The 24,320-nt window shown below is 47.6% G+C and overlaps 1 protein-coding gene across 4 annotated transcripts in view; it reads right to left on the reverse strand.

Moving 5' to 3' along the window:
- The window catches only part of LOC119181524 (pancreatic triacylglycerol lipase), a 197,124-nt gene that overhangs the window by 40,536 nt on the left and 132,268 nt on the right, over window positions 1-24,320 (reverse strand). For all 4 annotated transcript variants that reach the window (XM_075882979.1, XM_075882981.1, XM_075882978.1 and 1 more), the window contains exons 6-8: window positions 22,652-22,720; window positions 18,540-18,800; window positions 9,089-9,212 (exon numbers count right to left, since the gene is read on the reverse strand). In XM_075882979.1, coding sequence (XP_075739094.1) covers window positions 9,089-9,212; window positions 18,540-18,800; window positions 22,652-22,720 — 454 coding nt within the window. The remainder of the gene's footprint in view (window positions 1-9,088; window positions 9,213-18,539; window positions 18,801-22,651; window positions 22,721-24,320) is intronic.

A 24,320-nucleotide genomic window follows, 5' to 3' on the forward strand; every position in this document is an offset into this window, starting at 1 on the left:
AGCTCGCACCTTTTCAAACGTTGTTTCGGGAAATACACCAGCAGAAACGGCACGAACGAACGCACCGGCAGAAGCCGAGGCTGATTCAGCCGTCTGTACTTCAAAGCGAGACACGTTGGGGCATGGCGACTGGCTGCTGCAGCACCATCTTATTACAGAGTACTCGGTGATCGTAATCCAAACCAGGTTCTCGATGAACGCGTTCTTGTTGAGGCCGTCAAGTTTCGTCTTGTTGAACGGGTAGTTTGTGAATTGAGTCGATGTGTGCCCCCGCTGATGCATTTGCCGCCAATCTATGGCCCTCTGGTTAAATTGCAGTCTACAAGAATATACTATCGTTAGATCACATGGTTTGATATAGCACAGCCAAACAAGTGAAGCGGAAACCGGATTCGCTTTCGCGTGGCGGAAAATTAGTCTCGCACCGATTCTTGCACGCCGGCCTCACGGCGAAGTTTTCCGACCACTTAGGCGGTGAAATGAAACGGTTTCCGGAGAGTTTCACTGCTTTCGCGCTCTTCGATGCCAAGTGAACACGCCCTAAACGTTGCAGTTCCTCAAATAAACATCGCCGTTTCTTATTAAGTTCACAACCATGAAGCAAATGGTGTTCTATATCACCACTTTTCTTGAAATTTGGGCACAACGGCATCGCAAAAAGTCTGATCTTGTGGAGCCATGCTGGTGTGCGCGCTGATCCAGTTCAAATGCGTTGAAGCAAGCAGGCCTCTTCCCTTTATAGCCCTTTTGTCTCACATGGCTGATGAGGCGTAAGCCATAACGATTTGAACTGCTTGTTGACAGCTTCTCATAAAAGAAGCTTATTGTCATTGGGGGCCTCCTTTGTTGGTGTAAGCTCCAAAGCATTCCGGGCAAGTCTGTCAGCCGCCTCAATGCCCGCTATACACACATGTGATCGAATGCATTCCGACTTTATGTTTAGACCAATGCCATATTGCAGGTCTTTAAGGATTTGCAATGATCTTTGAGTACACCGATCCTAGACTAATTCATGCTTTAGCCGCTGCTTAGCACGCTTACTGTCCAAAAATAGCACAGCTTGTTGCTCGTTCTTCAGGGCTGCCTCTATTGCCACGCTTTCACATGCTGTCGATGAAACGACGCCCTAGAGTCGCGCTGCCCAGGACAAGTTTAGGAGCGGAATTACAAACGCTGCAGCACGTCCTCAGCGCTTTATGTCGACCGAGCCACCGGTAAAAACTTTCAAATGATCGGCGTACTTTTCTTCAATGTATTCAAGTGCCGAAGAATGCACTTCTGCTGTAGGTGAGGAACGCTTGCTGTGCATCCATTAAATTGTCACTTAACAGAAGACTTCCTCATGGGACCAAGGTGGGTCTTGTCGAAGTTGTCTCTCTAAAGCTGCTCTACTGCTCGACCTCAATAAAGCATTTGACCACATAAAGCACTCTCACATGATCGACTCGATTCGAGAAGCAGGATTAGGTACGCGTTTCTACAAATATGTTAGGCTCGTTCCTGCGCGACAGCACGGCTACAATCCAGCTCGGCTCGATGGGCTCGAACCAGATCTACCTAGAACCGAGCAGCACACTAAAAGGGGTCGTGATCTTTTCGTTCCTGTTGAACCTCTCCATGCACGCTCTGTCGCAACAACTCTCACAGACCAACGGCATCAGTCACGTCTTTTACGGAGAAGACATTGCCGTCTAGTTTACAAGCGGCTGTGATGGCCATATTGAGGAGCGACTGCAAGACGCGGTAAACGTGGTACAAATGTTTTTACGGTAGGCCGGTTTTTCGCTATCGGCAGCGAAATCAGAATCACTCCTGTACCGCCCCAAATAGAAGGCGCGCAGAGACGCATACGCGGGCATGTACGTATTGATGTAGGACGGTGCACCCATCCTCACGGTGGAGCAAGTTCACATTCTAGCCATGGTCATTCAGGCCAACGGCCATAATGACGTCAGTATTGCTCATATTTCTAATAAGTCCGGAGCAACGGCTCAATTATTTAACATAATAGCTAAAAGGTCTGGGAGACTTGATTTGATTGATATGTGGGCTTTAACGCCCCGAAGCCATCATATGATTATGAGAGACGCCGTAGTGGAGGGCTCTAGGAATTTCGACCACCTGGGGTTCTTTACGTGCACCCAAATCTGAGCACACGGGTCTACAACATTTCCGCCTCCATCGGAAATGCAGCTGCCGCAGCCGGGATTCGATCCCGCAACCTGCAGGTCAGCAGCCGAGTACCTTAGCCACTATACCACCGCGGCGGATAGGCGCGAGAGACTATCTGAGAAGAACCTCCGCAGACTGTGCCACGCTTTCCTCATGAGCCAAATCAACTATGTGGCTCCCGCCTACCAGTAGCATAAAGGAGAAACACACCGTCTCGACGTGATCATTCACCGGTCCGTTAAACATGTGCTCGGATTACCAGGCAGAACCCGCACAGCCAAGCTCAAAGAGCTAGGCATTCATAATACATTCAACGAAATTGTAGAAGCTCTAAAAGTATCTTTAATTGTAAGCCTCTCTTTCACTGCAGCTGGGTGATGAATACTTACATCGGGCTCAAATCTTCCGTATCCCAAGAATGTTCGTGGCAGCTCCCCGAAGACCTGCATGCAAAATTTACAGTATCCCCAGTAGCCTGTTTGACAACCGTAAGCTGGAGAGCGCGCGAGAGAGAGGGGAGACGCTCATGTCGTCTGCTACAGCACTCATTGGCAGCGGCAACCACGAACGTCTTTTCCGCTTTCAGTTAAGTTTCTTTCTGTTTTTTGCGGCCGCTGCGCCTGCAGCCAAGGCAGCCACGGAGTCACCGGTAGCGCCGGTACTGAGAGCAGCTGTGTGTGTGGTGTGTTTTGTGAATCAGATTGCTTTCGGGTTGTTTTCGAACTACTGATACCGTAAGTAAACAGTCTCGGACAAATTGCGTAGACAGACTGCCCACAAGACGTATTTGTTTGCCGTAGCGTCGCTAGCATCAGGGCTCGCTTTTTCCCGTAGATCCCGCAGCATCTTCGTCACGGCCCTCAAACGCATGTCAAGTTTCAATCCGGTCGGCATATTACGCCGTTGCAGGTACGGTGGTACGTCACCGTTCATATATTGACCAATTTCGAGGCTACCGACGGTATTGCCTGCGCCATCTATGCATATAATTAGTAATTGCGACTTTAAACTATCATGTGCTCATAATACGCCCCAGTCAGTTTTTTGCCTGCAGCGAGAGCAGCGGAAAGGCGTAAAACGGTTGTTCAATCACTCAGTATGTCCTGTTTTAAAGTAAACTACCTAGCTACTTGGCATTGCAGTGTCGGTTCGTGATGCCTGCCGCAGATTTGCGGACTTCGTGCAGCAGTCATTATCCAAAATACTGCACGTGTGTAACTTGCAGGAGACCGTGGGTAATATTTGAAGCAATATCAGAGAGATAAGGGGTAGTTGCAGTGAAAAACAAAAATCAGTTTTGACAACATGTGCGTTGCTCCCAACTGTATCACTGTGATGGTACTGAGCGGCTTATACAATGGCGAAAAAAAAGATACATCGCAGGCAGATGGTTCAACATGAAACTGAATGACGGTTAAGGGTGGTTTAAGTTTTCAATACATTTCTGCAACAGTATGTTCGTTTATGCCAGATTTTCTATTTGTAATACTTACAAGGCACGCGGCGCCACCGGCGGGATTAGAAAATTCAATGCACACAAATAAAGTAGGCATTAATAGTTTTTAACTATACAGTGTTACCTATATGGTTCCGTGCTTCAGAGAGGATCAAGTGTTTTATTATAAGTAAGCAAGAACTAAAGCACAGAAAAAGTAAAAATTCTGTGAATAATGTCATCAGGTTCCTCCTGTCTCAGCAATTTTTTTTTCATGGCACCCAACTAATTTATTATTTCTACGGTTCCACATTAAGCTTTCGCTGTGAGTCACTCTCGCTGCCTTCATATGAATGGCTTCATACAGGCAACATGCCTATTCACAATGGGATCCCAGCAGTTCTTCTGAACTGTGGGACATGCTAATGTGATATTTTTGCAGTATAGCTCTTCCACAACTGTTCTAATAAACTTGACATATATTGACTTGAACACGCTGCGCTCAAGTGTAAACGGTGTTTTCAGAAGCAGAATGAAGACAGTTCACCTGCATTACCGAACTGAACGGGGCTGGTTGGTATGTACATTATAAAATGTTGTATTTAGACAAGTCGTACCGATCTGTTTAAAACTCGTAACTAAAGCAAGCACTGGAAACAACTCAAAACATGAACGACAGCGTACGGCCGTTAGATGCGGCCGTTAGAATGAGGATTCAAACTACAATTATGGGTGGTTAAAACTTAGGCATGAGCTAAACACGCTTGGCGAAAAACGAGCTCCCCAATCTATGGAACCCCGCGGCCACGGCCGTACGTTTCGCTCCAACGCGTAAGTCTTGTCCGTCTACTACTCGTCGTAATGCCACGAGTGTGCAGATGCCGCCTGTCCACGCAGTCAGCCCCGACACTGTCTAATTATGGCTTCAGCAGTTCGGAAACAACCCTAAAGGCAGTCGGATCACTGGCATATTGACACAACGCAACACCGCGATCACCCGCTCTTCACCCCGCGAGTGCGGCGACGGCGGCGAGAACAGACGAGGACTTCAAGCATTGCGCGGAAATGACGTTTGCAGCGGTGGTCGCCACTGAGCGCCGTAGCAGACAACATAGGCGTCTCCCTTCTCTCTCGTGCGTTCTCCAGCATACGGTTGTCAAACACGCTCCCAGGTACCCCGTAACATGCATCCCACACATAACGTGGGGAGACGTCAGGCACGGGCGCCAGCCTGACGTTTCGCTAGTTTCACATATGCCAAAGTTGGTATTATGCCACGGAATGGATGACGAAGTTATGTGGCTGGTGCGAACATGATAATCATGAGAATCGTGTCATGCGAGAACATGACTACATGCCAAAGTCAAGGCTTCGATACACTTCGACGTGACCCGTCCCAAGTGCGCGCCGGCCTTCGTTTTGTCGCATCATGCCGGTGATAAACTTGCAGGCGCGCGCCGCGCAACGTTGCTTTGACGCATGCGCGCTTGTGTGCGCCCGGCGTCCCTCCGTCACGAAGAGAGGTAGAAATGGTGCTTTCTGGGTAACGTCATCGGCGCGAAAGGCAGCATGTCACATTTCGCGCCGGTTGCCTCCGACAGACACTGGTCGCGCCGGTTGCTCCTGGCGTCAGAGTATAGAGAGCTAGTGTTTTGCTAGCGTAGTTTCGCTGCGCCAAGCGTGCGCGCGCGTCGACGTTACGTTGGAGTATACTGGGCCCTTCATGATGGGCTCGCCGCCGTTTCGCTAGCTCCACATGTGCAAAAATTGGTACTACGAGACGTGAATAGACGACAAAGGTATGTGACTGGTGCAATCATGATAATCAAGAGATTCGTGTTTTGTTACAACATGAATGCATGCCACGCTCAAGATGCGCTCGCAGCCGTTTCACCAGCACCACATATACCAAATTCGGTATTGCATGACGCGAACGGAACAACGAAGGTTGAAACATTATAAACATGGCATGCGTGTCCTGTAAAACTTGACTACATTCTACGCTCATAGGACGCTCGCGGCCGTTCTGCTAGCTCCACATATACGAAATTTGGTATCAGGTGACGTGAATAGATAATGAGGGTGAATGACACGTCCAAAAATTATGACCATGTCATGGATGTCATGTACGGCATAATTTACCTCCGCCTCGTAACGTTTGCTGTTAATACAGTGACATATCAACCTTCCTCATTCGTGCTTCGCATATCATCGATTCCCAACGTACGTGAAATCTGCCAATTTTCATTGATTCCCAATCTATGTGCAATCTGCCAATTTTTTCCAAACAAATAATCGACTGATGATTGTGTAGCTAGGCGTATATCACTGCGGTACCGACGAGAACACATGTTCAATGTTTTATACAAATCAGCAAATACAGACAAATTGGCGGAGTTCACTTTTAACATTCGTTGCCCAAGTTCTGTAAGTTCTGTATAAACTTTTATTCAGTGTAAGAGTATAAGCAGTAATGCGAGCTTGAATTATTACAAGACTTCTTTATTGTTTGCCTGGTATGTCCATGGTGTGTGACAACGACCGAAGGCGTCAATGACACGAAGGCGTCAATCCACCCCGTAACGTTCTTGCTAAAAGCAAGAAAATTAATCGTACGTTACACACACACTAAGCGAAAATTACCCGAAAAAGAGTAACAGAGCCTAATAGGCGCGCGCGATGAAAAGATAGACCGTTGAGGAGCAACCACACAGGGAAGCGTGCCGCGCGAAACCACACGCTTCAAAAGGATGAACCACCCGTGGATGGCAGGCAGCGCGAGAAGCGTTGCCAAGGTGACCAGCCCTCCTTTTCTTTCCTTCTCCTCCCTTCTCCTCTTCTGCTGGCTCAGTCTTTCCCCGTATTTTGCCGGCGACGGTTGGCGTTGCAACGCGCTCGGAGTGCCAGACCACAGCCGCCAGGACTTGACGATCTAAGAATTACGACGTGATGCTTGTGTGTACGCTTGGAAGAGCGTGGGCTGCTGCTGTTGCGTTTCGCTGCACCCATGAAGGCTGGAACAAGTCTCGACACGTCACCACGCCGCGCTGTATCTCTGGCTTCAAGATAGTCACGACCAACACACGACAGCAACAGTTGGGAAGGCCAATATGGCGGCCGAGAAGACAACATGCCAATCGGATATATACTTCAGTCCGACTCAGGGCAGAAAACAGCGCTGGATTTCAAGGCAAGTAGGTTATCATTCTTTATTCTACTCTACTTGTCGCGTGTGCATTACGGATCGCGCTTGCCGGCAACGGGCTTGGTCATGTTGTATATCGCACGCACGAAATGCATCGCGAAGGTCAGCTTCGGCGTCTGCAGTTCACCTGTGCTTTGCGACTGCCTGGAAATTGGCCACCGTTGCCGTCGGCCTCCCGGACGCTCGGCCATCGAGTCTTCGCCTGTCTTCGCCGCCGCGATGAGCTCTGGGCTGACGATATTGGGCTGAGACCTCGTCGCTGTGTTGGTAGTCGTCGAAAACACGTTGCAGGTTCTCGTAAAGAGCTTGGTTGTAGTATGTCGCGCGCTGTAAGTGAACCAGCACGGGCTGGCGGGCCTTTCGCTAGCGTCAGAACTCACTGAAAATTGGTCGACAATACAGTTGGCTTTCCCGACAGTCGGTCGCAAGCAGCTCGGCGCCGTCTGTTGGCCGCGGCCACGGACTCGCGTTTGCGCGCTGCACTTGCTCGAGTTTGTGGAAAAGGGCCACATTACCATCGATGTCTTCGGGGCTGTTCGTGGCGGCGGCCAAGCGTACGCTCGCTCTCCTGTTCGAAGTTCGCTGGCCGCAGACACTCCACGTGCAGCGCCGTGTTTGGTCTTGCGCTGGCTTGCTCGAGCTGAACGACGTCGCTCTATTAGGACTCGCCAACTTGTTAGCGGCACGGTAGTTAGCGGAGCTGTGGCTGCGGCCACCGCTCTTAAGCTTTTGCGCTACGGGGATCGAAATCAGTCTTTGACGACGTGTAACATCACGGTGAAATTATTAGCATGTCATATCTCACAAATCTTTTCATTTCACCTTGCACGTATTGCTCATATGCATTTGTATTCATCCTCTGTCACGTGTGACTCACTATTTTACATACTTATTGTGCAGCCGTGGGCACACACTGTGCTGAAGACTGTACGCGCTGGCGTCTGCGATGCCTGTCATCCATCTCTTTCGTCAGAGCAGCTTCAGAAGGACTGTGCGACATGTGAAGGTAGAGTTATTTTTGTGACATATTTTAACGCTTGTTCTTATAATAACGTGCACGTACTTGCATATGCGTGCATATTAATCTCCTGTGACGTGTGTCTAACTACTTTTACTATATTATTGTATGTGCAGCCGTGGGAACACAACAGGCAGAAAGCTGCGTGTGCTGGCGTCTGCAATTCCTGTCATCTATCGGTTCCGTCAAAGAAGCTCCCGAAGGAGCGAACAAGATTTGACGACGAGACGGGACTTGTACACTTCACCATCATTTCACTTAAAAGAATAGCGAAACTTCATGTGTATGTAGAAAAATGAAAGATTTCGATGTCTCACTTTTGTCTTTCGTTTTTGCCGTAACTGCGAAAGTTGTTACACATAGGTGGCTAACTAATTTTTCGCGTGTTCTTTTCTGCGCAATTTGTTGCTCACTGCGCAGAAAAACAAGCGAAATAGTATTAGGCCTGGCGAAAAAAAAACAAAAAAAACAATGTTTGAACTGGGGACAAAAAGTCCATCTGATTGAAGTATTTGAGTGGATCAACCGTTCGTCCGGCAAAGTGCAACTGTGAGGACTAAATGTTAGTCCTTTGAGGTCAATTTTGGGACTGACGGTTGCTCACTAAGGTGTAAATGTGAGGACTAAATGTTTGTCCCTTGAGCTCATCTGTAGTGACTAACTGTTAGACCCGGTGCCGTTAGTCCTTAAAGGGATTATTGGTTGTGGCAGCCCCATTAGTCCTGAAAAGGACGAACCACACACCCTTTTGCCTTAGAATGCACTGACGCCTTTCCATATTGACTCTCCCAAAGTTTGGAATCTGCCTGTACATATTTTTCTTAACTGGCTGCTGTACTTGAAAAGTGATATGTACCGTGGTCTAGATGACCAACTCCTGTGAAATAAACTCTCATCTAGGGGCACAAGTAGTTTGCTGAAGAGGGACACCTCTCTCTTCATAAAAAGGATACATTTAATTTGAAAAAAAAAACATATATACAGACAGGAGAAGTGGCGTCAAGTACCGTAATATTGCTAATCACGTTAAATACTGATTACTAAATTATTTTGCCTTGATACCTGTGACTCGCGGGGAAAACGTGAATGGTCTGCTGCCCTATCCGCTAGCAGTATGCGCCATTGTAAAGAATACTATCTTGTTATATTTACATCAGTGCGGTTTTCTCTTATCAGTGTTGCGCCCACCAACGCAATATATCAGTCAAACGAAGCTGGAAAGAGCGCATATGAAAAATGCAAGTCATAGGGTACTTACGTGTCGATGAGAGGTACATGTAGCTGCACTTTCGGTCCCAGCGTCACTGTAAGCGACGAGTTGTGCAGGCTGTACCGCCTGGCCACATCAGCTATCACCTCCAACCTCACCTCGTAGTGGTAAACTGCGTAAAACGTAGTTTTTTAGAGCACTTTCCACTCGAAAACCGCTAAATGCAAGACGCAGACAGTGCGAGCCGAGGACAAAGCTAGGTCCTAGGATTCATAATATCTTCTTTGGAATCGTCGACTAGTATGAAAGGTTTGTGTTTTGAAAATCAGACGAAAACTGCAACGAAAAGAACACTTTTGTATTGTACATCTACTTACCCATATACAGACGCGGTAACATGATGTACATCTATGCTGACGAGGGCTGGCCTCCAGCCGAAGCATTACTAAAACCACATTTCGTGCGTGTGTCCTTCTTTTCAAGCACACACACAGACACGTGTTTGTGTGTGTGAGAGAGAGAGAGAGAGAGAGAGAGAAAGGCCTGATTAAAACAAGATAGATATTTAATGACAGAAGATTGACACTCACAACTGTTCCGCGCTGCAGCTGTCCTAACAGTAATAATAATACTTGGGGTATAACGCCTCAAAATCACGACATGGTTATTACGTGTAGGCATCTCAGCTGAGTCAGAACTCGGCCGCCCACCCTTCCTTGGTGCGTTCTTGTTCACTTAAACAAGGGTAAGAGCCACATCCGTTTGGAAGGCGAGCGTGCCAAGGGCCTTTCTTCTTGGAATTACCTGGTTGCTGGCGTCTCGCACGTACTCCAACTATGAGTTGCCCAAAGCCAGTGATATGAAATGGCACATTAGCCTGACAGGCCTTTTCTAGTTTTCGCTTTCGTGAGATAAAGGGCCATCTCGAAATCTAGCTTGTCGACGCCTCCCATGAATTTGTTGTACTCCAGAATGGCTAGCGGGCATGGTATTTCAATACGCTCCTTTGATGCATCACTCCATCTGCTGGCGACACCAACCGAACCACACCCTACTTGCGTAGAAGCGATGTTTACAATATCGTGTCAAGCCATCTAACTAAAACATCCCCTTCTTCAGTCACATTTGTGTCCATCGCCCTCTACCTTCCTTTCTGAGCTCTTTTTCATTTTTCAGGTTGCAACCAATCAGTCTGTTTGCCTTGATCGTGTCTGTCGCTTGTATGCCGACCATTCGGAGTTCGCAAAGCAGGGTCACCGATGTGAAGTAATTGTCAAAAAAAAAAAACACTTGAGATTTCTTCCCTTGGGCAGTTTTTCACACAGCCTTGATATAACAGAGCCACCAAGACCGAGGTGCGCATAGCTCAGATCAATTCAAGTTCCCTTGCCCTGATAGATTTCAAAGTGATGAGTGATTCCATCAGGACTGCAGCGAACAAAAACTTTAACACCTTCAGGGTTTGGCTTCGACTTGATTACTTGCTTTGCGGTGACTTTTTTAGTGAAAGAAATCGTCTGTTCGTCAACACTTGACTGTTACATTACGTCATGTTCCAAGCATCACACCCTAACGATCTCAACGAGAGGTCACACCTGCCATAATTTATCTGTGTTGTTGGGGGCTGGACCACTCGCACCATTCATATGAACAGCAGTCCGAAGCTTAAAAAATCTGTTCAGATTCATTGCATCTGTGACCACGACAATCCGGGTTCACTGTTGCCAGTACATCCTAATTCTTGGAAATTTATAGCACCGCCATGTACATCACAATGCCAAAAAATACTCTAATTTCTTGCGGTGTAGTGCCCAGCTCAGCGCCAGTTGTTCGCAAGTAATAGAGGTTTGAGCATTCTGCAAGGCTTTACAAATGTGCTGTCAGAGAGGTACTTCGTGAAATACTGAATGGGTTCAGCCGGCACCTCGCTTTTCGGCGAGGCTGGGATCCATGATATGTCACCTAGATCGAAGGTTTTCTTCACCCCGTAAACATAGTTTTTGCGCTTCTTTTTAACGGCATCATTCTCTTCATTGGAATCACGGCTCTCCTCCACTGCTGGCGCGGAAGCATTGCTTGGGCCTCCAAGATCAATGTCCTATGATAAAAATAAATCTTAATCGTTTAGGGAACCGCTCTGCTAAAAACTATGAACTACTGCGAAATATGCATACCACATTTACAACATCGTCGGAGATTTTGGCCTCGTCGTCAGAAAGCTTAGCATCGGACAGGTTTCCGTCAGCGATTGCCAAAAAAATTCGCTCTCCTGCAGAAACATTGGCCTTGCGTCGAGTCTTTCCATGCTTCTCGATAGATGAAAAGAGATAATTAGGACCAAAAATGATCAAAATTCCAATGACACAAGCGAACTAAGTTCCCGCGACCATGCTAAAAAAAGTACAAATTAGTCATGGTGTGTACTTTTGTACACGCACACTTAAACAACGTGAAAAGTGAAAACTAAAAGACCTCTCAATGAAAAACTCACTGGTTTTCATTTACCTGGCTCTTTCTGCACATGAAACACGCGTTTTTAGGCTGTATAAATGGTTTACGCCGCTGTAAAAGAGAACTTTGGACGGCAACTCACCGGTGCTCCTATAAAACGTGGTGACGTCCATCTTGAAAGGATTTTTACGAGTGCTGTTTTGCCGCTCCAAATCCAGTTGGCGGTACATTTCAACTCTGTGTGTTTCGAAAATTAGCTGTACCACTCTGCAGCATGGATTTCTTTCGATTTCGTTTTCAAAAACGAAGAAGAAAGTCGCGTCTCCATATGGTGACACGGTGACTGAAATGAAAGGACTAGACTCGAACAGGCCTTTAGTACCAAACTCGATCAGTACCGGCCTCAATCGCGAGCAAAAATATCCGTGCGACCCCGAGATCATGGTTCGGTGGGAAAGCAAGCCTGACTGCTTGCGTAAGTTCGAGCCACAGCCGCTTCGACGCCAAGCTGGAGGTGGCCACCACATTTCGACAAGAACTAAATGAAAAGAAAAATAGATAACTTCACCTTCCTTTTAATACCCTCATCTTAGCGTTCTTAAAGTCATTCAATTTTACTTTGACGTAATGCAAGCAGCAACAACCTTCCCCTAAGTAGAGCACGCACAAAAATAAAAAGGTTATTATACAACCACAATGTCCTCTTCGTACCCAAGCATAATGGTTTACGCTCGCTGAACACGAAGCCCTGAAAGCAGCATGCTTCTCTAATATCCACACGAATACGGCAGTGCAGAAACTAAAAACAGATAAAAAAGGTGCTATTTTTATGAACCGAGGGTGTGGCTACAACGGCCAGACATTTCATCCGGAAAGCTGCGAGATGTCTGGCACGGTATGTCTAGAAAAACTGACAATCCATCGCCAGTTGTCGCTGTCGAGATAATGCTGACACACCGCGCTGTTATCTATGCACTGAGGTGAAGAGAACGTTTCAGGGTGTGTACACCATTTTTTTGTTATATTTCATTTAGTTCACGTGACTGCATTAATCATGGCGGGGCCTTTGAATTCTTTAAGGTCGCCATGTGGTGTCATTCAGGTGAACTAAACCGCTCGTTTCCATAAAAGCTAGATTTGATTTGTCTCAGAAATGACGTCCACTGCTAGTCGTCACGGCCGCGCATATGTGGGACTTGGCTTGAGTAGTGTTTCGAGAGAGTAACGATGACGGGACAAGCCAACCACGACATGGGTGCAACAACCTTGAGCGCAGCGCTTGCGACGCGGCACAATACAGAGACGCTGTATAAAGCCACATCGTTTCACTGTAACGACTTGTTAATTTCCAAAATATTTGCAAAGCTCAGAATAAACGAGGGTAAGCACAGTTACAGGAACTTCTGCGTAAGCAGAACGACAGCATGTACAAGTCACCAGAAGCACTACCTGCATCGCTATCAATTCTCAGCGTTGCTGTACGAAAGAACTCATCCGTGTTCAGAGCATTCGAGATCTAAAAATACTGTTTGTAGAATGACTGCGTGCTTCTTGGATTAACTACAGCCGCTGCGAAGCTTACTCTTCGTAGCGGCCATAAGATAAGCTACAAAGGGTAAGCTTTCTGTCTCGCCGAAATAAAGCTGGGTCGAAAAAATAAGTTTTCGGTACCTTTAAACTATTCCGGCTACTGTGGACCATATATGTTCGAGACACAGACATAGTACCTTATTTAGGTATACTACGATTACTGGGGACTATATGCGTTAGAGATATGGACATAGTTATGTAGGTACGCTAATGCTCAAAGCTTGGCTTCAGGTATCTTGGTTTCAGCCACCACAAGCTCATCTCATTGAAAAAGGCGGGCCAATGCATCCGCAAACATGGCGGCAGTCTCATTCGGTTTTTAGGTGCGTGACTGCATTAGTTTCTGAGCGGTATCACGGTGGTCGTTGTTTTCCAATGGGCTGAGAAAGTTCTGCTAAAAATGATCCCATGAAGACAGCGTTGCTTCGGTGTTTTCGTACCACGTACGAGCGCTGTCCGGTAAAGGAAAGTAAGCACGTGAAAGTTTTGGTCGAGACTCCAACGGTTCGCCTAAGCGCATCGCTCATATTAGGCTAGCCAGTCCTCGACGTCTTCATCAACCTCGCCATGGAAGGTTTCGGGAATATGAGGATGCTCAACAGTTAACTGTGAAAACCTCCCATTGACATTTTTCCAGGCACAGTGCGTTGGTGGGGAATTTCCAAGGAAATAGCCTCGAGACTACAACTACTCTGATGGCGACTCTAGCAGTGGAGAGGAGTATCCACTCCAGGAACGGGCTGCAGTGTCAGACTTGAAGTGTCGGGTCGTGGAGGAGTCCGAAGCACCAGTCGTAGAAGTGCAGCACCTCAACCAGTGTTGCAATGTAGAACTAACAAGACGCAAGACTTCGTTCAGTCAACGCTGTATTCAAACGCAAGAGCACAAGAGGAGACGCCTCAATGTCGTCTTTTCAGAAAGCCAGAGACTGCGGCTCGTACTACTCACTTTGTTTTCTACTGTTGCCTTGCCGGTTATTATTCATGAATACTGTAGCGAGCAGCTGACAAGAAACAACGCCTTTGCAGCAGGCCGGCTGTTCTTTAACTTCGTCGTCTTTCCCTTGGCGCTGGCCGAGCACGAGAGGGAAAGCTTCGTTGCCACTTTTAATCATTACACGCAGCCCTGGCTGCATATCAACGGTCGCTCGCGGCCACGCTGGGACTCCGCTTGGGATCTGCCATAAATGGGTATAGTGAGCGATACTGGCTGTGCCTGGATGGTCGTTTTTTCGCTCGCCGTGGCATTTCTTGAAGAAGTGCTGACGACTCTGGCAGTCGAAATTGACTGCCCTGTTGTGAGCGCATGTCTCGGCCACGCTACAATTTCGTCAGCGTATATGCCAGAACTGTATCTAGAGGGCGAGCCAGGCTGCACCGTGGAGGTTGGTCGTGGTCAAGAAATGGCTTTTTGTGGCAGCCGCCAGCCACAAATTTGGCACCTGAGCTCAGCCATGTCACGGAGTAAGCGGCGGACACGTCTTGCTCGAAGAAGGCTGCCGGAGCAACATGCGAGGAGGCACAGTGGGTGGCCTAATTTCTCGACGCTTATTTTGCGCTTCTTTCAGGAAGTCGGCTACATTTGCATCAACTCCGCAAGGACAGTCACACTCTTTGTGAGCAAAATGAGCAGATGCAAGAGAGAGAAAGAGAGATAAATATGCAAGGAAAGGCAGGCAGGTTAACCAGACGCACATCCGGTTTGCTACCCTGCACTGGGGAAGAGATGAAAAGGAAAAAAGCGGTTGCAGCGCAGATGCAACCTTCGTCTTAATACCATGGGGCTCATCACTCATTCTCCTTTCATCATTCGGAACACCTGGAGGTGTTCAGATTGCGTAACGGGTGGGCTGGGTGAGGACTAAGTGGCAGGCAGAGCTGGCGCTGATGTTGCCTCAATAGGCAGTTTCTTGGACTTGTCCAAATACTCTTCTCGCTGTTTGAAAGGTGGTCGATTGCCAGGGACTGCTGTCAAATCTGCGAAAGCAGATACGGTGGGTCTGCGAGAGCATATAAAGTTGCCCTAGCCTCCCCCATGCTGATGGCGGTTATGTCACGGTAAAAGCTGACATCTACACGTGCACCTGTAGCAAAGGTGAAACAGGAAGCCCATTCTCTAACGGGATTGGATGAAGAGAGCCAATGCAGACATCTATTTGGTGGTGGCAAGCTTTGTCTCCGAAGGACGGCAGATCGGTGGGCACACGAGCTGCACCGTCGTGGTGGTCCGTCGCAGAGCTCCCTTCTGCAGCAGGGCCTAGGTCAGCTGGGATAGGGGCAGAAGCATGGAAAAGCGGGTGAAATACGTAGGACAACATGCCACATCTTTAAGTTCAAGATTGTTGCTTAACGCCTTCGTAGTTGTACCAGGCTTTGGCAGCATTGCGAAGGCAGTCGACAGCCACCAGCCATTTGCGATCGTTCGGCCACGCATGGTAGGTGCCGAGAGCATTTACCATTTTGATCCAAAGAATGACGTCTCCTTGAGTCCTGGGAACTCCGGTAGTTCCAAGGCAACTACTGATGGTAATGTGTAGTATAAAGATCCCGAAGTTCACATGGAGAAATTGTCTAGTGCCTGGGCAAGCAAGACGTCACCCGCAAGAAGTCGGTGGGGTGGTGAAGTAGGGAGCCGGAACAACCAAGGGCAATGACTGCGGAGAACGTGAGAGGCGTGGTACTCAAGCTGTTCGTTGAGAGCTCGCAGTTAGAAGGCGCGAACCTCTTTAGTTGTTGGGACAAATGCGCGGCTTTACGGATGACGTCCGCAGCATCGTCGGTTGAACCATCTTGACTATTGACGGCGACCACGGAATTGGCTGTCGTCGCAGCAATCAGCGTGGCGATTGCATGAAGCACTGCATTGTTGAGAGAGCACTGTCGAGTTACCGAGGAGGCCTGGACGCCTTCAGCGGTCTTCGTGGTCGCTGCTTGAAGTGCCGGTTAGTGAAGAGGCGACGAGGAGGCTTAGACGCCTTCCTGGCTGAACGGTGCTTCCTACGGCGGCTGGCTGGTGGTTTCCATGCCAGGGCCGGCTTCTGCGGAGGGAACAGTGACTCCGCATGGCACGGCTGTACAACCCATGTCCATAGACGCATGGACGGTGGCCATGTGAGGCTAACAGAATGCTACAGTCCTGTTGAAGTGATTCACGCTCGTGGGAGCGTTAACTGCGTTCCCATACGAGAAAATCCCGGGCGGTGCTTGACGCAATCTAGTGTTGGGGCGCTGGCAAAGGAAAATTGAGCCGCCGAGGAGGCCTGGGCGCCGTCGCTGGACGGTGTTCGCAGCGCCGGGAACTTGTGAGGCGTCGAGGAGGCATAGACGCTGTCCCCGAGCTGTGCTTGTAGGGCCGGCAGGTGAGCGGATACCGAGGAGTCCTGATCGCCGTCCTCGAACTGGATTCCTGCGGCGGCAAGCTTGCCGATGCCATGACCTAGGAAACGTGGACGGCGTTCCTGGAATGGTATGTCCGCAACGCCAAAGATGCTGAAGCACAGGCGGCTCAGTTTATGGCGACGGTGCCGGAAGGAGACAAAGAGACAACGCCTTTGCGGCAGGCAAGCTGTTTTTTATCTAACATCGTCGTCCTACTCTTCGCGCTGGCCGAGTGCGAGAGGCGAAGCTCCAATGCCACTTTTAATTATCACACAATGTATTCTTTTCCGTTGGCGTTAGAGTGGGACTGGCAAACGCGACTGGCCGCAATGCAATCTCCTGCCGTGAGGTCGCACCGAGGTCATAGGGGCTAGCGTGACTGTAGCATAAACAACTTGTTTAGGTCCGGGAGTTTCCGACATACTGTATAACCTATTATTTCGAATGTATTTTGCTAATGTTATTACTACTCTACTACCGCTTTCTGAGGCTAATTGACTGAGCGGAAACATGAGTTCAACGCAGGGTGGTATGAAAGCATGGTATAACGCTATCATTCGCAGAAAATGCTGCAAGCTCTTTCATGATTTCAAGATTCAAAAATGATTGAGGTTCTTCAGAATACAGTTGCTGTAGATTCGCAACACTGATTAGACCCACAGCCACACGTTAAAGAACCCCAGGTGGTCGAAATTTCCGGAGCCCTCCACTACGGCGTCCCTCATAATCATATGGTGGTTTTGGGACGTTAAACCCCACATATCATTTAATCAATCAGACCCACAGCCATAGGCTAGCAGGAGTTCTAACGGGAGAAGGTACATAAGCAGAATACCAATTTGTATAAAATCAGAAAATCAAAGAAACTTTTTTAATGAAAACGAACAATAATACATGATATATTTTATTGGGATTTAAGGTTACGTATATGCATGACAGCACGTACAGAAATTTAAAAATTATAACATTGTTACACTTTCTTCACAATTAAACAAAGAAACATATACAGACAAAACATATAACTCTGTGTAAGGTTTTGTACACGGTCAATACTATTGTTCTGCTCGTATAAAATATTTTTAATTTTGTTTCAGTAAGCCCAATTATCTTTAATCTGAAGTGGTAATTTCTCCACACTTTAGCTCCCAGGAACTGTAGTAAGCGTTCACCATAGACGTTATTAGTAGGTAGAACATGAAAGTTTCCGTGATGTCATGCATCTAGTGAGCGGGAGAAGAAAGAAAAGATAGATACATCAGAAGGTACACTGTGCGCAATGACATTACTGATGGTGGCTGTGGTTTTATGTTACCGTGTGTAATCAAAAGGTAACTACGCACGGGCACTTCTTAAGGTGAGGACGCTCGGTGGGAACGATTAGTTAGATAAGGAAACAGCACCGCGTGTCGGTTGGTCCATTGACGGCACCTGATACCTATTGCTAGGACAACGCAGCTTAAAGACAAAAATGCGTTCCCTTAGCAACCAGTATTTTGCAGGAAATGTGAACTTCCTAGTCAGCGAATGGTGCTTCGGCAAGTCGGCAAGCTAGCAACTGAAGTTAGAAACGCAGACCACGCTTATCACGCGTGAAACAACATGACATCAGGGACACCTCGGCGTTGCCACTGACCACGTCACCTGCTGTAGCAAAGGCCCAGAAAAAATTTTCTTGATTTAAGTGGCATCCTTCATAGGCATGCGCACGAGGGCGAGGGATGCAGGGGGTGGCCGTCCTCCCTACTTTTCGAGAGGGGGCCGCCAAGCCAGCCTTGTATAGACATAAAAAGGAGCGGGACGCCGCAATTCGGGGAGGGGCACTGTCAGCCCCCCCCCCCCCCCCCCCGAGTAAATTGACATAATTTGTGGAGAGGTGCTGCGACTAACCTTCGACCCCCCTCAAGTAAAACCGTGCACCCGCATATGGCATCGTCCTGTCACCGTTGGTTACCCGCCGTTGTTGCCGTAGCAGTGGACGCGCGCCATTGTTACTTATCTGGTGGAACGCACCTCATATGCATGCAAGCCTAGAAGCGTCCTCACCTGCGTGAAAATATAATTAACCTGAAATGGGCTCTCACCGCAGTACGGGTAGTAGCCGGCTGTACGCAGGTATACGAGCAGCGACCGTGAAGTGTCACTCAGTAGCGCCCGGTGTTGGTCTGCGGGCTCTCCGAACCGCACGCAAAGGTCGTTGCGTGCCCCGCAGTCAGTGCAGCGACCAGCCACAAAGGAAGACCAATCCGCACAGACGAAGCCCACCATGACGCAAGGTGCGGCCGTCACAATCGTCTCCATGTAGTAATCGTACGAGCGCAAATGCTCGCACAAAAGATCCGCCCCTGCAAGAGTCACAAATCGACGACAATCACAGCTTCGCTTGTTTCACCCACATTGTGTGGTGGCGTATGATGTGCGATGCCTGGTTTGTGGCCAAAATAAAAAGCAAGAAAACAGGAAAGTGACTTTTATTCACGGCTGGACCAGTGGTGCTCTCCGCTTTCTATTTACGGTCTAAGAGTTATACATCTGAGCTTGCGGCAGACAAAAGAAATGCAATGCTTTCTTTGCTAAGTCTCAAAACGGTGAGTCAGTAGTCAAAAATTTTTAACTCCGCCTCCTCGGCTCTTTTACCGGCGCTGTTGCTATCGGAGTTCATATACTAGAGGAAAAGCACCCCATAGTGCTCATGTATTGAAACCTGCAACCACATGACAACAGCCATTACTGCCATCTTGGGCGTGCTGAGAGTTCTCAACATGGGGTTAACGAGAAGGTTTGACGCAGCTCCCCTCGCTATTTATGGGGAAGATTTCGCCCCCCCCCCCTAATTTAACTATGACTAGGGCAGGCTGCTGCCCTACCTGCCCCACTCGTGCGCACGCCTATGACCATCATAATGGAACAATGCAACTGTTGCCAGCGCCAAAGACGTTCGATAGATTTTGCCTAACTATTAAGTTTTAAGTGGCCAATTTAGGCTTCATGTGTGCGCTGTTTCTTGATAACTTTGTAGCGAAACGTCGGGGTTGTTCAAGTTAGGCGCATCGGACGACCAGGGAGACGAATAAGTGTGGGTGAAACTCCGCGGAGGCAATCGAAGAGACGTCAACACGATGATTTTGGGAAGCACTTATTGGGGGTTTATTTAGCTAACACAACTTCAATTTACAAAATGCACTGGGTCACAAAGACAAAACATAGAAAATGGTGACATACCCCTCGGCCTGCATGGCCTGGTCTCCCGTGGTGAGATCCCCTGTTTACCCCGACTCCGCTCACTTTTCAAGTTCAAACATCCTCTTTTTAACCCTTGGTCGAACAAAGAGTCTTCACAAAATCCAATCACATGTTGGGACTCGCAGCATCACAACCAATCACAGAAACACTTTCATAAAAGGCACTACAGCTGTAAAAACCTCCTTACCAAATGAAACACGCAAAGGGATAAGTCCTCCGCACGGGACACTCTCTCCCATACCAGGCCGTGCTGCCTCCTTCGGCCGACTACCGTCGGCGGCCGTTCCCACGCTCGGGCCCCGTAAGTTCTTTCATTAACTGTTGCTTCCTAGAAGCGTCCTTAAGAGCGATGGGTACACCATTGCTTACCAGGTGTACATGCGACAACGAGGCGCCCCGACATCCTAACAACAGCGCGAGAGAATATGGTCGTTTACCTGCCACCACTATGTCTCGGTCAGGCTAAGTGGTCGCGTCCCCATGTCATTCTCAATGACACGCGTGCCTGTTAACAATGGCTTAGACTCAGATGGTGGCGCCGGACCTGCCTCTTGCTAGACGCTTTTCCGAATAAGCTTTCCCCTTCTAATCCCGAACGGGGCGACCTTGACTGCTCCGTTTGTAAGCCGTAAAAGAACAAGATTCTCCGCGAAACCTTGCTCTCGCGACAACTTGAAGCCGCGTGTTTGTGTAAGCTTTCCCGTGCAGCTGACCCGTATTATAACAGATACGATTTCTGATTGTTGGTGCATGGTTCTTAGAAGGCACGCACTAGAAATATTGCACGCTGAATAGAGCTTATTTCTACTCTGAAGCTCGAAGCAAAAATCGTACGAAAGCATGATGTAACACCGTCGTTGGCAAAAAAAAAATGAAACTCCCGTATTCTCCTCGGCTCAGTACTCGGGCAGAAGACCACCAAACATAAAAGTGCCGTTCGAAACGTTAAGGCTGGTGCACACCGGTGACTAGCAGTGGTCGCACTACCATTTGCAACTGGCCGCAAATGGTCGCGAACAGTCGCAAACGGTCGCAAAGCGATTGCTTTGGCTAGTCGCTTCCTGACCGATATTTCAGTCGCGCGACTGCGGTCGCAAAGCTGCTGGAACCAATCAGCAATGCTAAATTTTTGTTGTTTTTTATTGCGCTGGTGAGAACGGTTAAAAACGAGAAATGCGGCGCGTTCGGTTTGCTCCACTCACTCAGCTGGTGCGATCAGCTGATTGGTGCCGGTCTCCAGAGTTTTCGCTGATAACGAGATCCGGACGTGACTCTCTGGGATTGGGACTTCTGGTCGCTCGCATGTAGCCTCTGCCAGTGTGCACATCAGTAGCTTTTTGGTCGCCAGTCGCAAATGGTCGTGCGACCGCTGCTAGTCGCCAGTGTGCACTAGCCTTAAGACGTCAATCGAAGGCTTCAATCAGTACTGAAGTTGCACAGCCCAAGAAGGTTTTATCACTGTTAGAAATAACCTGAAAGAAAAAATGGTTGTGTTTCTTTGTGCATTGTCTCATCCCTTTTGAGGCGTTCATCCTGGTTTCCACTGAAGTTTCCCACTTGAAAAAAAACTTGTTCGCACGTGATAAAATAAAGCGCGGACACTGCTGTAAACACGACGCGCAATCCAGCTCAGTTGACCGCGGGAGCACACTACGCCACACTCACGGGCTCTCGACTGTAACTGTTCGTGTGGCGGTTCCATCTTGTAAACAAGCCTGAAAACGCTCCTTATTTCTGCGCACACTCCACTAGGTAAGTACCCACTGTATATTTCGTCATAGTATAATAGTTTCGGTTTAACGCACCAGAACCACTATGCTATTAAGGAAGAGAGAAGGCTCCGGAAATTTCGACCACCGGGTGGTCTTCAAAGTGCGCTTAAAATAAATACACAGGCTTCAGGCATTTTCACTTTCAATTTAAATGCAGTGTATCTGGGCTAGATGTCTTTGAAATACACCCTAACTAGTATGCCCTAACGTATTATTGCTTCCTTACTATGAATGTTGAAAGTGTTGCGAGTATTGTATAACGCCAGTTTTAAATCTTCTTTAAAGTATGTAAATGAAAACAATAAAAATGCACCCAGATCAGTACTCTAGTGTTTACCATATTTTCAGCAAGATTTTTTTCTGGGGTGTGTGCGCATATTAACACAATGGCTGCAACTTCAAGTGCACCGAGCTTGCATAGAATTCGGGCTGGCCGAGCTTGTAGCGATTGCCATCTGTACTTGTCTCTCCCACTGTACTGCAGCTGCCATTCTTTAGGCTCCTGCTTATAAGCACTACACTTGCACTGTGCGCTGCACTTTAAGCGTCGATGGTATACCGCATTTTTTAACAGCGGCTGTCATTAAAAAGTGCAGGTCAGTGAGAGAGTTGACAATAGCTAATATGAAGAGTGCTAGAAAAGGTAAAATTCTGACAATATAAAACGAGCATGAGGTTGGAAATATATATTGCAGGCACTGCGCCTTCATGTTAATTAATACGTTTGGTGACATCGTGAAGGACTTACGTTGAACTCTCTGTGCGCGCCAGCGTGCATGATATGAAAGAAATCCAGTTGAGACAATCACCAGATTGTCACATGAAGACACAAGGAAATCTGTACAAATTTCTCAGAAGAAAAAGCCTTTTGGTTGCCGAAATATTTGTCCTGGTCCGAACATTCAGCTCGGAACCAACGGCTTTTCAGGGAGATCGCTCTATTAATTGAACTAACCAGGAAGCTAGTATTTCGCAGAGCATGGGGCAAACTCATTGACCCCTTGAAGCACATATACACAATTCGTTGTCTACTTTCTGTTTCTTTATCCTTACGCCACCTTGCTCGTCTCCACAGAACTATTCGCATATGCATGTTATGTGTTTGATTTTCGCGTCAGCACAGGCGCGAAACAACGAGTGCGTCAGAGCATGAGCTCATAGGACAGCATAAGAAGACTCACTGGAGCAGTTTGGCTGTCTGTCACCGCCATTGGGAAAGAAGTCGATGTGGCCGATCGGCTCCTTCAGTCCTACAATAAAAAAATCAAAATAACACAAAACTAGTTATTCAAGAGCTGCTATTTATGCAGGCGGTTTTCACTGAAGTAGGAAAAAAACATATCCAGCGCACGTAGAATATCTTGACACGTAGAATATCTTGATGCCAAGGAGTCACTGACAGAAACGTCAACCTGCTTCGCACGCAGTCACGTAACTACCGAACTTTGCGATTACTTGCTACTTTCATCCGGACATACATACAGCACTGTGTTCAGACGTCGAAATTGTCCATCGTGCTCATTAATAAGCACAAGGAGTAATTCTGTCTCATACGCGTATTTTCTGTTCATCGAGGTTGGGAAAACGCTCTCGAGAGCAAACATGTTGGTAGATGTAGGACATTATATTCAGACACCACAGGACAAAAAAATACATTTTTAAAAATTTATAATTTATTTACAAAAAATAATGCACACTTTGAGGACCTCACTTAGATGTAGGCATAGCGCAACCAAATGGTTTGCATGTTCTTCAGAATCTGTAAAAGAACAATATATATATATATATATATATATATATATATATATATATATATATATATATATATATATATATATATATATATATATATATATATATATATATCCTGCTATTATGGCGAAGGCCGGTCCCCCTGCCGAAACGTAAAACGTAAAAAGAACATTTTGGTTTTCGCAACCCAGAAGTTTATTCTGTGCAATTATCCAGGTCATTGGAGCCTCGTTTCCTGCAATGCCAACGTGAACGTTAGACGGAATCCATGGAAGGCCACGTCATAGACGTGATCACGTAGGCTTTACAGCGACTACAGCGAGCAGATGTGCTTACGTTTGTTTTTTCATCTTCTCTTACCTTTCGTTCCTATCTGTTTTATTCCTATTACACCATTCCTGTGCCGACCTGTTGAGGCGTCATCCTAAGAATAGCCAGCTGCGGTTGGCACTCTTCTTTTGCTTTCCACAACCACTTAAAGGACGGACAGGTGAACATATGCATGGACAGAAGGACTGGTGGACATATGCATGGATGGACGGATGCACCGATAGACTGACGAACAGATGCACGAAAGGACGGGCAGACAGATGATGCGGGTGATCACGTATTGTGCTATCGTGTAGTTGATTACACCTAAAGTTCGTTGTTTAGACACGTTTTCTGTTTTTGTTGAACAGGGGCTCAGTTTCGGTGTGGGCTTTTTGGGTCGTGATGGACGCCAACTGGGTGGGCCATCACGAGCTTCGACCTTGAAAGCTGGCATCGGCAGCTTTGATGTAATGAACGCGTAGAATAAATATTATGGTCCTAGCAGGCATCGAGCCCAGCATTCAGCGTGGCTATATCAAGTATTCTATACGACAGAGACATGCCAATTCTCGGAACTGCTTTTCAAGTAGATCGTAATGTTCGTGAAACGTCAATTGTATTTGAAGTGTTGGCTTTCCAGTTTTACAAATACTACAAACGTACTCCTATCATACAGTCATCACGTCTGGTTAAAGGAAATTGTAGTTAGGCGCCATTCGCTGAGCTTAAATGCTGTGGCCGTGTTGAGAACTACCAACCTCGCACGCACATGTGCAAGCCCTAGTG

The sequence above is a fragment of the Rhipicephalus microplus genome, unplaced genomic scaffold (assembly GCF_043290135.1).
Source record: "Rhipicephalus microplus isolate Deutch F79 unplaced genomic scaffold, USDA_Rmic scaffold_14, whole genome shotgun sequence".
NCBI classification, from domain to species: domain Eukaryota; kingdom Metazoa; phylum Arthropoda; class Arachnida; order Ixodida; family Ixodidae; genus Rhipicephalus; species Rhipicephalus microplus.